This window comes from Tachypleus tridentatus, chromosome 12, assembly GCF_004210375.1.
Source record: "Tachypleus tridentatus isolate NWPU-2018 chromosome 12, ASM421037v1, whole genome shotgun sequence".
Lineage (NCBI taxonomy): Eukaryota > Metazoa > Arthropoda > Merostomata > Xiphosura > Limulidae > Tachypleus > Tachypleus tridentatus.
In genome coordinates this window covers 57,006,529-57,023,091 of record NC_134836.1, presented here as the reverse complement: position 1 = coordinate 57,023,091, position 16,563 = coordinate 57,006,529, and the positions used below count along the sequence as shown (strand labels likewise).

Genomic DNA, 16,563 nt, shown 5'->3' with positions numbered 1-16,563 from the left:
ACTTTAAATCACATTTTCAATGAATATAAACGTTTTCTTCCGAAAATTAAGCATTTACAATAATGGCATAAATTTCAAGATATCTTAACTTCTAAAATAAAATACGTGGGAGACGTTAGAAAACAAAAACAGACAATGAAATAACTGTATACCCCTTTTAGGATTTTAGGTCTTTACAAGCTACCAAAGTACATTTCAAGCATTGTCAGTAACCATTTGCTATTCTATTTTGTAATGCAATATTGATTTTCGACACGTCTATTGTATGTAAATGTTATAGACATAGTAAAACGACACATAAGGGGTATATGTGTGTATATATATATCCAAAACCCAAAATTTACTTTTTTTCATACGTATTAGTGGTAAAATTATTAGCAAAGTGATATTCGTGGAAAAAACGTTTAAGTTACAGAAGACACCCTCTACCGGCAACATACTGTAAACTGTACGTTATGGTGATGACATAATGCCATATGTGTATTAAAGGTATACGTTTATTTAATATTCAGATGTTTCCGCTCACTAAACAGATTTGTACTGCAAGATCATATAGCTTAATGGTCTATGATGTAGCCCTAGTACTATGAGAACGAAATATTAAAGTGAAATTCGTTACGGTTCAAACAAAATATTCCATAAATCAAAAAAACTGGAAACAAAACATAATCTTGTTGTTTCAGTCCAGTCATTCTTCTTAAAAATATTTATATGGTTCATTGATATGAAACATATAAAAAAAGGTAACATTTCCGTACACTTGCCTATTAATTTTATAATGGTTACGAGGTCGGTCAGTCGATAGAACTCACATAAGGTATAGAAGATAACATAAAATATAAAGTCTTACTAAAAACAAACGTCTGAAATGTATTTGAGGTTTCTGGGAGGAAGAATATTTTTTAATCATGAAATAAAATCATTTTGCACTGGGCCCATTAAGAAAGGGATATTAATGTAATTATTCTTTAGGCAGGTTATGTAAAGTGATAATTAAAACATCGTTTTGGACATATAAAGTTGTAAGTTAATGAAGGAAGATTTTAAGATTCGGAGGTAAAATGAAGTTTGTTTATGACCTTTAGTTCTCGTCATTTAAAGAACGAATTTTGAAATAATATAATGCATTTCAGTTAATCACATCTATTAGTAATTATTTAACAGCTTGATAAACGATCAAAAATTGCTCGAGAGAAAGCATCATACAATAAGTTGAATCCCCATTTACAATGTCATATTTTTTACCTTTTGTGAAACCACAGAAATATAATACTTTATTTGTCAAGACTTATCACTTTATACATGCTGACAAGTTAATAACTAAGTCTATAATTTGCTGTTTCATTATGAGTTGCGTTAATGAACAGTGGAAGGAAAATATTACGAAATACTTGAATCTAGCTTACGTTGTGACGGAAAAGCTTATGTGAATGAATTCTATCTACCAATTAATTATAATCCTTTCAATATGTTAACAGGAGCATAGGAAGTTGTACTCTACACAAGAGGTGATAAACAAGTAACCATACAAAGTCTGGTAGATTGGAGTGGCTCTCAATAGACCAAGTACTATAGTTTCTATATGTACCAGGATTTTCACTTTAAAAGCTGTTTCCTATAATTCAAAATAAATTATTCATTCGTTTGACATGAGAATTGTTACATATACAAAACACTTTTTATAACTAGTTCATCTTTTCCTGTTTCATATAACATAAAATAAACCTAAATATATACATATATGTAGATTTAAAGTAAAGCAACATTATCTCAAATATTTTATTAAACTGTGTAAGTGGTTATATGTAATATTTTAAACATTCTGTCACCTAAAACATATATTATAACAGCAAGTATCACTGCCGATGATTTTATGGCGGGTATTACAAGTATGATTTACCATACAATGGTAAAATACCGTTGATAAAATGACTAGATTGTTCTAAAGACAAACACAAAACAGATGGTAAGAAACTATATAGAAACATAACTGCCAGTTGAGACCTTAAATTTAGAGCACTTCATGGCTACTCATAAGGGTTCATCGGTATTTCAAACAATCAGCGATTTATTATTTTTAGTCAAGTTTCATAACTGTTTTCAAAGCTGCAAAAGCGACTGAGGTCAAAATGACATTAAATGAATTTAATCACAGCATTATTAGTGCCAAAGCTGGTAATTTTAATTCTTAAAACACGTATAGTTAAAAAAACAAATTCAAAGATCAAAATTCCCTGTGGCATATAACTTAATACACGAATCAATTTCTTACCTGCGTTCAGAGTCCACAGACAAGCAAACAGCGTTATTATATGGCAAGAGTCTTTCAAAACCATCATTTATTTTCAATTTCCAATATCTTGGCAACAACTAGTAGTTACAATCCCTCCTCACTGCAAATTAGTTGTACTCCTCCAGAATGCACCATTTCTTAAACATCGCAGACGTTCTGTTAAGGTCGAAATCACATCATTTTACCTCTAAATCTTAGTACTACACCAATGTTGTCAAAAAAAAAATCGACCAATAGAAGTCGTAATTAAGGCCGGTGAAATTAACTAGGACCAATTGAAGTGTCTGCTTTCCCTTAACTATGTGCACTCTCAGATCACATTACCATTATAACATGCTTGGTATGCAAGAACTTCTGTCACCTATAACTGAATGCTGAGTGATCGCTTATCATTCTACGTCGCCGTCTTTCATGGGCTGACGCCGTTACAGACTCAGCGCTTTTACGCTTTTCCACTGCAAATAACATGTTTACAAAGATTACTTTAGTGCTGCCATCTAATGTCTGAGTGAATAACTATGACCAAAAGTATTGATGAAGTCAGAAAAACGATAGATTTTAATTATTTCATATATAAACAAAAATGTTTCATATATATATATAATATCAGAAGACTATATATATATATATATAAAACTGTTGAGAGAGAGCTCTATAATAAGATGGGGGAAAGCTGCTACCCTAAATATCCCCCGATAAGTCATGATAAAAACACATATTTCATGTTTTCCATAAAAAATATTGAAATGATAATCTGAAAAACATTACCGGATTGTCAACATGCCTGCATCTTTCAATCGTTCTAGGATAGTTTTACAACTACATATGGTTAATGTAACCATTCTTTATTGCAACTGCCTGTAAACTAACTTGCAGTACCGCATATTCTTACTAGTAGCCCCCAATCAATTCAAAATGTCTACATAATTTCACCCCAGCTTAAATTGTGATGGATTTACTGTCATATTATCTATTTTGATATCGATGCTTGTTTGTGTTAAATATATATTTAAAAATATAAATAACTTAAAGTGTTAAATCTATATTGTGAAATTCCCGCCTATTCAGTGCAGTTTTAGAAGATTCTTGAGTGTAAGAATCACCAATATATGTGCGTGCATAAACACTTGTCTATTTTCAGTATTGTTGTGCAGGCTGAAATTTCTAGAAGCTCTCCTCTCGCTTATATATGTAACCAACGCGACGGCCCAAGAGATGATATATATTATTGGTTTACAATAGTTGGAATACTTTATGCCTCGGAAACCATAATTATGATTAACGCTTATTATTCGGGAACTCCAAATATTTGACCCGGAACATTCCAAGCATTACAAACCATTTAACTTCAGGTGATTCATATCTGACGTTAGTATTTTTACTAAGACATTATACAACTTCAGCGGTGAATAACTCGATGTGTGATCAACGAAGAACACAGAGCTAGCTAGCTCGCTGTTAAGTGAATTGATCACATCGACTCGAAATTAACTCGCTCATCGCTAACCTTCGATAAGACGTCAAGAAAGTTCCAGACTAAAAAAAGATGACTTGATATTATTTGTAAGTTTGTAAATAGATGACTATTTGTGATAATCGTTTTTGTAAATTGCATTATTTTTCTATATTAAATACTTTTATATTCATTTAGAAAGGTACGTGTATTAATATTGTTGAAAAGTCTCGTAAATTAGATACATATCGACACTTATTTAAGTTCCAGATCTAAATTACCATTTAACTCTGTTTAAGGCTATTTGAAATTGTAAATACGAAACAATACTTACTATTCAAACAACCAACAGTCTTATCTCATAAACAAACGGGCCTCCGCTGGAACAGCCGTAATTTTCGGGATTTACAACGCTAAAATCAGGGGTTGAATTCCCCTCCGTGGGCGTAGCAGATATTCCAGTATAACACCAACTCACACATGAGCAAATGCTTACATCAAACTTTTCACTATTATCTTACTAAAGTAATTATTATGAGTCTTTTTAGTGTATGGGTTTGTCAACAAAATTTCCCAAAAATATGGCTGAATTAATTTGCATGAAAGCTAGTGAACATTTGGACGATAACCCAGCTTAAAACAATTAGTTTTTAGAGACTAAAGGTCATAGTAAGTCACGAAAACAAAACAAAATCATTACTTGTTACCATAGGGACTGATTTGTCACGCTATTTCTGTTCTATAACTCAGCGAAAAATGAATTTTGATGAATCTTGGTGGACATATGTAGCATATTCCACATTGTTCTGCCAAAACTTTCCGGATCCATTGATAAGGACACGTGTTCCTATTTTTTTTAAGAGCCGAATATAATGAACACTGAGTGACGGAGGTAATCGATCCACTGAGGGTCTTGTATTTTTTTATTTTTACTTTTTAAACACTGAAAGAGCACTCGGTAAATGACTGAATATTGGAAAAATGCAACTGAATATCTGTGGCCAGCAATTTCAGTTTTAAATGTTGTGAAGTCAATTGAAGGACGTCAGAAAACGTATAAATACAAAAAACAGAATATTTCAGACTATTCTGAATAAACAGATTTATTTCAAGACAAAAACAATAAGGAAAGGTGACATTTTTCACACATAATAATTAGACGTTTCAACTTTTATAAATTGTTTCTTTAACACTCAATGTATTCGTACATTTCAAAAAATGAACACCTGAGATATGTAGTTTTATTCTCATCACAGCTCAAACTGTGTATTACACCGCATCTTTTAATTCAATAAATATAGAATATACATGTAGACGTTCTAAATTTATCAAATTTCAAACCATCAGAAGTTCCTAGGTTGCGATTTCCTTAAAAAAGACAATTTTCTTTTCAGTGATCAATAAAAACAAAAGCGCCACAATCATTTTCTGAATGCCAATATATTTGAATGAATAAAATAGAACTATCGTTTCTGAATAGTATTTGAGCCGAAGAAGACTTTGATAATTTCTGTAATCTAGTATGATTTAAATATAATTGTATTTTAATTTCTCTAACTCAATTTTCACTGAAAATAGAAGTGTAGTCACGACAGATCTTAAGTCTTCGTACTTAGAAAAATAAATATATTTTTGTATTTGATTTCAAATTTGTTTTGCAACTCAATACGGAAGGTTTTTCATTAAAAACAATAAAAGAAGTAACATGTAAACCAAGACAAAAGTAACTGGTAATTTATTTTGTTTTCACGATGTTATGAAGTGAAAAATGTGAACTTTATTATGATATGAATATTGAAGATTGGAATCAGTGTTCCTGTAATCACAACCAGAAGCCTGGCATGGCCAAGCGCGTAAGGCGTGCGATTCGTAATCCGAGGGTCGCGGGTTCGCGCCCGCGTCGCGCTAAACATGCTCGTCCTCCCAGCCGTGGGGTGTATAACGTGACGGTCAATCCCACTATTCGTTGGTAAAAGAGTAGCCCAAGAGTTGGCGGTGGGTGGTGATGACTAGTTGCCTTCCCTATAGTCTTACACTGCAAAATTAGGGACGGCTAGCGCAGATAGCCCTCGAGTAGCTTTGTGCGAAATTCCAAAACAAACAAACAAACACAACCAGAAATGTGTAACTATCTGTTTTAAGCCTTTATAGTTTCTCATACAGGCTTTGAAAAAGAATAAAATAATAATAATAATACAAAAACGACATTAGCATTTACAACGGCCACAAGGTCAGACACCTCAAGGTTCACAAGCACTGACCGACCTGGTTAGACTTTATTGTTTGTTTTGAATTTCGTGCAAAGCTACACGAGGGCTATCTGCGCTAGCCGTCCCTAATTTAGCAGTGTAAAACTACAGGGAAGGCAGCTAGTCATCACCACCCACCGGCAACTCTTGGGCTACTCTTTTACCAACGAATAATAGGATTGACAGCACATTATAACGCCCCCACGGCTGAAAGGGCGAACATGTTTGGTGCGAGGGGGATTGGAACCAGCGATCCTCAGATTACGAGTCAAGTGCCTTGACCACCTGGCCATGCTGGGCTAGAGAGAAAGTTACCAGTAAGTAGCACTAACTGCCTGAGGAATTATATTTAACTGAACAACAAAGTTGATCATAACAGTTATAACTTACCGACAGTGTTAAATGCGAAGTGCCTCTTTCGGTATTTCAGCCGTTAGTACATGTCAGTTAGCATATTATTTTGTCCATTTTATTTGTTTTTCTGTCGCATATGGTTTCAAAAACATATCAACATAAAAATATATCTACATAAAAACATGTTTTAAGGTGATGTTCTTCCAAATCTCCTAAACATGTTTTATGTGTATTAAAAAAAAATTATAAATATTATACCATAACATTCATAAAGTTTAATGTGGTATAATTTAGGTTAGACTTTAAAACATACACTGTCATATTTCCAAAGTAATTATTATTTGATTTTTAAGCATCATAGGACTAGAAGTTAGTATATTAGCACTAAGTTTGTAATTTGCTTGACTGATAGTTAAGTTCCAGGTGTGTGCAAATAATACGAATTATCTTTATTTCTCTTAGGTCTTTAATATAGTAACAATTCTTTTCATTTTCTTAGAATTCTGGCTCAGAACACGATGAATCTGGTTTGTCTTGTGTGCAAACTTAGCCTTAAATGCTCCACTCAATAGCATGAGCTTGTCACGAGTGGTATTTGCTATTTCATTGTATAATTCTATCCAGCATCACCCCGAGAGTGAGGATAACCTACGACTGTGTTGCTGTTAAAATCTCACCTCCATTTCCTGATTTAACATAAACGTTCATTCTACAATTTGTGCGTGATACACTTAATTTATAATTTCTTAAAACAGCGTTTAGCTTTGGAAGAGTTCAAGATCATATGGATTCAGTTACCGCTTCTTTAGTTTCTACCTAACAGTCCTCTCACTTTTATCAAAGTATTATATTTCATATCCTGTGACGCGTATCCGGTCCTCGAGTCTATTCTGTTTCTGCAGCATCATGGAAAAACGAGATGTCAGTTAATATATTTCAACCGTGCAACAGTTGGTAAACTGGAAAAAAATAATTCTTCGAGATTCTAAAACTTTCACGCATGTCCTGTCATAAATATTGGTAGTGATTGGTTTCATTGTTGACGAAATATACAGTTGTAAAGGGTATATTTATCAATTTCGTCAGATTTGAACAATGGTATTTCCAAAATTAAATCAGGACACAGTTGGTTTGAATGAAGGGTACAAGCAGTAGGAAGCTAGCCAATGTGGCAAGGTGGGTTAAGGTGTTCGACTCGTTTTATGAGGGTAGCGGGTTCGAATCCCGATAGCACCAGACATGCTCACCCTTTCAGTCGTGAGAGCGTTATAATGTAACGGTCAATCCCACTATTATTAAGTAAAAGAGTAGCCCAAGAGTTGGCGGTGGATGCTGATGACTAGCTGCCTTCCCTCTAGTCTTACACTGCTACATTAGGGACGGCTAGCGCAGATAGCCCTAAGGGCAGCTTTGCGCGAAATTCAAAACAAACAAATAAACAAGCTAGCCAATCAGTGATGTCGAGAAAACCCACTTGTAGAGAAATATTTATGTAAAAACGGCTCGTTTGGGTTGAGAAAATTTTTTTAGTATGACTGAAGAAGGTCGAAACGTTGTTCACTCCTCTACGTAAAATACTTTCTCAACCCAAAGCTATCCAATGAAAGCTAAAAAAAAAATCATACGATTTCACAACTCAATAACTTTATTTTTGAAACTTTGTTCAAAATTTGCTTATTATAATATTCCATTGTCATTCCACTTATATTCCACTGTCATACGTATCAAATGCTTCCACACCACTTCTTATATATAAGATCCAGAAGGACGAGACGGTGGAAGACTACCTCCACCACCAGATTACAAAACCCTAATGCTCACGTACATAGTCAGATAAATGAAATTTGTAAGAGCATAAAATATACAGCATAACGCCAAATATATGCTAGTTTTCAAACTACAAAATAATAATGATACCAAATTATTTATTTATGTCGGTATTCAAAACATTCTGCGATTGGCCTCAGTGTTTAAAACATCTTAAACTATATTACCTTTCTGAGGAAACAACGCGATTATTAAACGACGTTTCAGTTATTTATCCTTCACGTGATCAGTTACTTAAGTTCCTGTTCCGCTGAACATTTGATCATTACGTTATCTGTCATAGCGTAAGTTAAACCACCCATTCAGTTATCACGCCGAATGTAAGTACCGGTCTCAACTATAAAAGTACATCGACTAACTTTAAGCTACGTCTAGCTCCAGTAAACTAATACAATAATTGCTTCAACTACATCATTAAGAGGACTACACAAAATATTTATTTCTGTTATTATCAACAGATAAGAATCAACACCACTGAAATGTGCCCACAGAAATACATTCTTATTAGATGTGCCTACAAAGAATCTGTCTCGAACTGTTTAGAAAACCGGTTTTACCTTTACATCTGCCACATAATGAGATATATATGTAACCGTAAGTCTCATATAAAGCTAGGAACCGAAATTCTAATAATCCTAAGATGGAAAGAGCATGAGATAAATACCAGGCAAAAGGTAGCGGGCCCCTGCATGGCCAGGTGGTTAAGGTGCTCGACTCGTAATCCGAGGGTCGCGGGTTCGAATCTCTGTCGCATCAAACATGCTCGCCCTTTCAGCCGTGGGGGCGTTATAATGTGACGGTCAATCCCGCTATTCGTTGGTAAAATAGTAGCCTAAGAGTTGATGGTGGGTGGTGATGACTAGCTGCCTTCCCTCTAGTCTTACACTGCTAAATTAGGGACGGCTAGCGCAGATAACCCTCTAGTAGCTTCAGGTAAAAACTCAAAACAAACAAACAAACGGTAGTTAACACTGTCTACATGAGGATGGCTCGACCTTTTCGTCAAAATTATATGTTAAATATATCCTTAATAAATTATCAGAAGCTTACAATACTAAACATTGTTTCCTTTTATAACAATATCTATGTAATGACCAAGTCACAGGTTCTGGTAATGTCTGTAAATATCGTAGTTAAAAGTTTGAATTCCTTGTTCTTTTTTCTGTTGTTTCTTTGTATTATATAATACATCAAAAATTAAAACAATTCCAATGAGGTGACATAGTTCCACACGGATTATCCGCTTTTATAAGTACTATTAATAACAAATAGTAATTTAAAAAACAACAATAACATTGTAATTCTGGTATGAACAATGTTACTATTACGCCCTGAAAATATCAATCCGACAAAAACAATACAAAGATAATAGAGATGGTATTTGCATCATTTCTATATTATATAACAGGTAACAATTACCTGACCATTCAATCACAAATGAATTTATCCGTTTTTGTCTGTGAACATTCCACTACACTATGTGCCTGTGGTGTCGTATAAGGATAATAGACACATCATCTCCATCTTATTTGTACTGTTGTTAAAGGATGTATATTGGCCCCATATTCACGTCCTTTTTTGAAAGATTGTTTCTTCTCTTATGTCTGTAGTATAAGTTTATTCACCCTTCAACAAGGTCTACATTATTAATATTTGGTCTTTCCTTAGGAAATCTAATTTACGATACTTTCCATCTACTAAAGATTTCACCTGTATGGATTGTTTGATACATAAGTTTATCATTAACGTAGAATTTAAATCCAAGTAAAAATACACCATTTTTTATTGTAATTTGTTTCACGGATATAATTAACGATCTCAATATCTGTAGTTATATGTACTAGTTGGGGTACCTGTACCCTGGACGGAAGTTACGTAAATTCATGATTAATGAATGGTTATCTTGGGACATCAAAAGTTGTTTCCCTTATATATAATTTTAAAAGAAACCTAAAACACCCATAAAAACAGCAAAACACAAAATGTGAAATCGTAAATTTGAATGTATCTCATCATGGACCCAAGAAACCTTCATGCCAAATTTGGTGAAGATCCATCAAAAGAGGCAAAGTGATGTGAAAAAAAAACCGCAAAAAACACTCGTAAAATAAAAATTAAAAATTTGTGTGGATTTACCCTTGATATTAATGAACCTTCATATCAATTTTGGTGAAGATCCATCCACACTCTACGAAGTATTTACATGGACGCACAACAGACAGTACTATTATATTTATATAGATGGCGCCAGTAAACAAAGATGTAGTAATATTAAATCTATTCTAGATTTGATTTTTGTATGTACACTATGATTCAGAAGTCGACGGAAAGCCAAGTACTTCAAAATAGAAAGAATAAAACATAATTTTTATTTGGTGTGTAATTAAGTGTTATGGGCCTACCTTGCATAATGTTGTTGTAAAACACGTATTTAATATTTTAATTTAGTTTTGCTTGTTTGAGAAAGTGTGTCATTACATCATAATGGTGACATTATGACCTAGAAATTCCGTGTTATGTATAGAAAACGAAAACAATATAAATATCAGAGTAAAATGGATTAATCAGTGATTAGTACGTGATTCAGTTAGTAATGATAATTATCGAATATATTCATTTACTTTATTCGTTTAGTTGAGGAATTTCAGAAATAACTTTGATACAAGCACAATTAATTTCAGTTCAGTTAAACGTTGTTTCAGAACTCAGGCCTACAGCTTACGTCAAAATAAACGTAGCCTGCAGAGAATGTTTGTTTTTGAATTTCACGCAAAGATACACGAGTGCTATCTGCGCTCTCCGTCCGTACTTTTGCAGTGTAAGACTAGAGGAAAGGCAGCTAGTCATCACCACCCACCGCCAACTCTTGGGCAACTCTTTTACCAACGAATAGTGGGATTGACCGTCACATCATAATGCCCCCACGGCTGAAAGGGCAAACATGTTTGATGCGACTGGGATTCGAACCCGCGAACCTCAGATTAAGAGTCGCACGCCTTAACCCACCTGGCCATGCCAAGCGACAGAGAATGTTATTGAAGAAATTAATACGGTGGATTTGATATTATTTTGGAAACTAATTCAAGAGAACCTGAACAACAATATTATGAATGGCCTCATTTAAGAACATATCTTTAAAAATGCTATTAAAATCTGTTGTATACCCAAAACAACGTCAGAGGTAGTATACCAAAACAAATTAGATGTTTCAATACAGGGTGAATCAAAATTCGTTATTTTTTTCCCATCGTTGTGAAGCAAGTGTGAAACACTGAAAGCTGTTTTTTATATCATAATATACGCCTAAATTAGGGCCCATAACACGTTGTCTCTGAAACTTTCATTCTGAGGTTCAACTAGTTCATGCCAAATGTGTTGCCACAACAGTATTAGCTTAGAAACAACAGGGCAATAATAATGGTTTGAATTTCGCACAATGAATTAAGTTACGTGTGAGGGTTTAGATAAAAAAATTCGTAAAATTGTTAAAGGAGTTCAACGCTGTGGCACGTTATACATGGTATTGCTACTTTTTGTTTGTTTGTTTGATTTTGCCAAAGTCACACTCGCGTTTGTGTTATTTGGTTCCCCCGCTGGTACAGCGGTAAGACTGCTCGTTTTTGCTTTTCGCGCAAAGCTACACGAAGACTATCTGCGCTAGCCGTCCCTAATTTAGCAGTGTAGGACTACAGGGAAGGCAGCTAGTCATCGCTACCCACCGCCTACTTTTAGGCTACTCTTTTACCAACGAATAATGGGATTGACCGTCACATTATAACGCTCCCACGGCTGAAAGAACGAGCATGTTTAGTGCGACGGGAATTCGAATCTGCCACCCTCATTTAGAAGCTAACGTAAAACACGGGTACGTTTAATATTTTTATAAAGTTTATAATTAACAAAGTAATGAAATACTTCTTTCTAAATTGTTTTTTTCACCGCTTTAAGGTAACTTGTCATTAGGATTTGTTAATTTAACGTTCTTAGATGAAATATTAAACCAAAAGAGCAAACAATATTTTTAGAATTACTTCTTGTTTTTCATGGTTTAGCCACTTTAGAACTAATGACCAGTTTCTTGTCTAAGACACAGAAGTTTCTAAGACAGCTTTGTCTATACCTAACAATATCATGTGAAACGTGCCACAGTGTTAAACTTCTTCAACAATCTGTTGTCTGAAAACTTAACTTAGTAATTCATTCCAAGATAAGAGGACTTAATTAAAGTTTCAATTTTGAAACTTAGTGTGTTACATTATTTAATTACCGCCTGTTTATATCTAATTACTTCGGTTGCGAGTTGTTTGGGAAAGTCGATCATTGAGATTGGTTCTTAATACATTGAGTGATGAACTGTTAAACCCTTCACTTGCGCTGCACCCTTGGAGAGATGCACTAAAAGGTTTGACACCCAGTTAGTCACGCAATGGACAAACCAGCGTACTAATCGTTGGTAATTAGTTAAATGTGCTCTTGGATTCTTTTATCACTTCTGTGATATTTGCCTTCCGTGTAAGATACAGTACGCTTGCGACATCTATTGGATATTAGGTGATACTATTTATTTAAAACATAATTGTAAAACACTGTATTTTATGAGCGTATCTCAGAACGGCTGATATACAAGGAAGAACTTTATTCATGGTGGAACATGTATGTTTTGACAGAACATTGGTTTGTAACTTCTAAAAACAAATTAAATCTGCAACTGAAAGTAAAATGTTTCTTATATTGTTACATTTAAAAGTAATATTTTTTCTCATGAATTGTATAAAATGTCGCAAGTACAAATAAGTAAACTTATAAAATTCATACTTGTACAACAAAATTGTAAAAACTGAATACCATAAAATGTAGTATTCATAACTCCAGATGAGAAACAGACAACTAGATACTAACCTTATTCCAACTGTAAGGATTATCATACAAGGTCTTTCCATCTTTCTTTACATGGAAGGGTCCTAATTCATTAAGAAGTCCATCCAGAGAACTACAACCTGGACCACCATTCATCCAAAGCACCACTGGGTCATTTGTAGGAGACTTCTGGCTTTCAACAAACCTTTAATATGTAAAAGAAAGAGTTAAAACAACTTATTTTGTTCAAATTAAAATCAAATGAACATCACTATGATTCTCTTTAATCTTACTGTCAAATATCATGTTATGATTTGTTTAAACACATTACAGGAAAAGTTCCAAAACTGTTTTGAAACATTTAAAGTGAACTATATAGTTCTTATTTTATCAACATAACATCTTAAATCATCCCAACAAAATTAATCTTACTTCTATAATAAAGTTAATTAACAAGCCATTATCAAATTAACTGTTTATAAAATTGTATTCAGTCTTTTGTTGAAGCTTTGAAGTGGTTACAGAAGTGATATTAATTAAGGTTCATGTCTATTAAAACTGAAATGAAAACTAAAAAAAGAAAAATTCCAAAATAGAAACTTACTATACCTTCAAAAGAATAGGTGGTTTATAATATTGTAGCAAATCATTTTGTACAAAAACACAATATTCAACAGTGAACATTCAGTTCTCAAACTTCTCAGAATAACTTAAGAAACATCAAATCTATACAACTGTTTATGTTACTCTGATATTTAAAGGAAGATGACAGGTGTTGCTTTATATATAAATAATTATTTCATTATAACTTGTAATGTTTATTAAGGTACTGATAATATTCCACAATTATTTGTGACTTATTGTGGTTTATAGATAAAGGTAAAATTTATGTACCAGTAATGAAGCATTTTCTCTCCTGTAGCATTCAAATACCCCGAATACTGCTTGAAGTTTGGTGGTTTGACAAGTCCTGGCAGTCGGTGAATCTCATCGGGATTAGAATTACATACATTTTGAATCAAACTCAATCCAAGGACCAACAAAACAAGATGTTGTTTCATTCTCACAGCTAGGTATTTATTTAATTTTCTGAAATTAAAACACCAAATGCATTATTAACACTATGTTTTAATACAACTTTACTTACAGTACAGTACACCTACGAATATCTCAGCTTAAGAAAATTAATAACTCAATTAAAAATGTTAATAAATTTAAACACTATAGACATATTCAAGTTGTTATATTCTAAACTGGCCTACTTTATTATGAACATTACAAACACAAGCTAAAATTTTGTCATGACCATGTAATGCCATCTTTCTGCATTTTTTTAAAACTATGTCAGTATTCGTACACAACAAATTTCACATCTGATAACCTAGAAGTCTACAAGATTTTGAATTATAAAGTAACTTATAAAAGTATGAATTTGAAACCTATGCAACTGGGGGTTACAAAGTACCTTATTAAGGTATAAAGTTTTCATTCCAATGTAACAGTCACATGTACACAGCACTTAGAAAGTTTTATAAACACTGATGTTTCAATCCATGCAACAGTTCCAACATCCACAACAAAACTGTTTATATTAGAACTTATAAAACATCATTTATCAGTTATTTCTAATATAACCTGTGTATATAAAATCCTTTCATATTAGAAAAAATCATTGAGATTATTCTGTAGTTAAGAATATTTACTGGTAATGTTCATATTGAATCATAATATAAGCACAGAAGGATCAACCCTTAATTAGAGAAAGTTAAAAATGTCAAGAAATGAGTCATTCAAAGCATGCCACTCATATTTTTAGAGTAAATTAGACAATTTATTTAAAATATAACAGTAAAATATTAATCATTCAATAAAGAATCAGACTTAAGAGACACATTCTGTATTCTACATCGCATCATGCCTTATTAATAACTAGGGACCACTGGATCATCAAGGTTGTTCTTGTACATAACAACTAGGAGCCACTGGATTCCTCAAGGTTATTCTTGTACATAACAACTAGGAGCCACTGGAATCCTCAAGGTTATTCTTGAACATACCAACATGGAGCCACTAGATTCCTCAACGTTATTCTTGTACATAACAACTAGGAGCCACTGGATTCCTTAAGGTTATTCTTGAACATACCAACTAGAAGCCACTGGATTCCTCAAGGTTATTCTTGTACATAACAGCTAGGAGCCACTGGATTCCTCAAGGTTATTCTTAAACATACCAACTAGGAGCCACTGGATTTCTCAAGGTTATTCTTGTACATAACAACTAAGAACCACTGGATTCCTCTAGGTTATTCTTGAACATGCCAACTAGGAGCCACTAAATTCCTCAAGGATATTCTTGTACATAACAACTAGGAGCCACTACATTCCTTAAGGTTATTCTTGAACATACCAACTAAGAGCCACTGGATTCCTCAAGGTTATTCTTGTACATAACAACTAGGAACTACTGGATTCCTCTAGGTTTTTGTCAAACATGCCAAGTAGAAACCACTGGATTCCTCAAGGTTATTCTTGTACATTACAACTAGGAGCCACTGGATTCTTCAAGGTTATTCTTGTGCATACAAACTAGGAGCCACTGGATTCCTCAAGGTTATTCTTGTACATAACAACTAGGAGCCACTGGATTCCTCTAGGTTATTCTTGTACACTTACATTTGATGTTAAATCAAAATGTAAAGTCCCCTTTTATTTTCTAGGAAATCATCAAATCCCATCTTAAAATGCCATAAATCATTGACTTCTACCAGTGCTAAGAACAACTCATTCTACAGTAAAACTTAAATAGAATCTGTGTGGTCGTCTCAGTTCTTGTGTTCTTCCTCTCAATTTATGGCGTACAGAATACAGCATGTAGAAAACAGCACTTAACCTTCCTAATACATGCTATCAGATTTTAACCTACCGTTCCATCTCCTGAATTATCCAAGTAACACTTCTCTGAAACCTTTCTAATAAGTTAATATCATTTCTTAGATTACAAGAGCAAAACTTTATACAATATTTTCAGAGAGACCTGACAAGCAACTTGTATTGTAATAATTACCTTTTTACATTATAACCACTTTTCCTATAAGAACATCCTAAAGTTCAATTAGCATTGATACTAGTGTGGATGACTTGTTCGCTACTGTATCAAAGTCCTTTTTCTTCAGTCATATTATTCAGATGGTTCCCATGTGTTTGTAGATATAACACAGAATCCAGAGTTTAATAAATATAATACACTACCTTGCACTTTTCATAATTAAAAGTTATTTGTCAACAATTTACTAATTAATTGAGAAAAATTAAGTACCACCTCAACATCCTCAGTGGGGCTAAAAATACCTTCATTAATAGAACAACCATTTTATTAGGATAGTTGTAAGTATGTATGAATTCTCTTATAGGTATAGGTTACAGCCATATGTACAAAATTCATAAAGGTACTGTTAATTTGAAACATTATGGGACTTATTCTGAAACAATCCCTTGTAGTTTCCAGTGTTTTAGTGAGTGTCCGTAACA

At 33.4% G+C, this 16,563-nt stretch overlaps 1 protein-coding gene across 1 annotated transcript in view; it reads right to left on the bottom strand.

The window, feature by feature from the left end:
• LOC143235627 (lysosomal protective protein-like) overlaps window positions 1-16,118 on the bottom strand; it is a 99,087-nt gene extending 82,969 nt beyond the window's left edge. Inside the window, exons 1-3 of the mRNA XM_076473860.1 lie at window positions 16,100-16,118; window positions 13,928-14,122; window positions 13,076-13,238 (exon numbers count right to left, since the gene is read on the bottom strand). Coding sequence (XP_076329975.1) covers window positions 13,076-13,238; window positions 13,928-14,094 — 330 coding nt within the window. The 5' untranslated portion in view covers window positions 14,095-14,122; window positions 16,100-16,118. The remainder of the gene's footprint in view (window positions 1-13,075; window positions 13,239-13,927; window positions 14,123-16,099) is intronic.
• Between the last annotated feature and the right edge of the window lie 445 nt (window positions 16,119-16,563).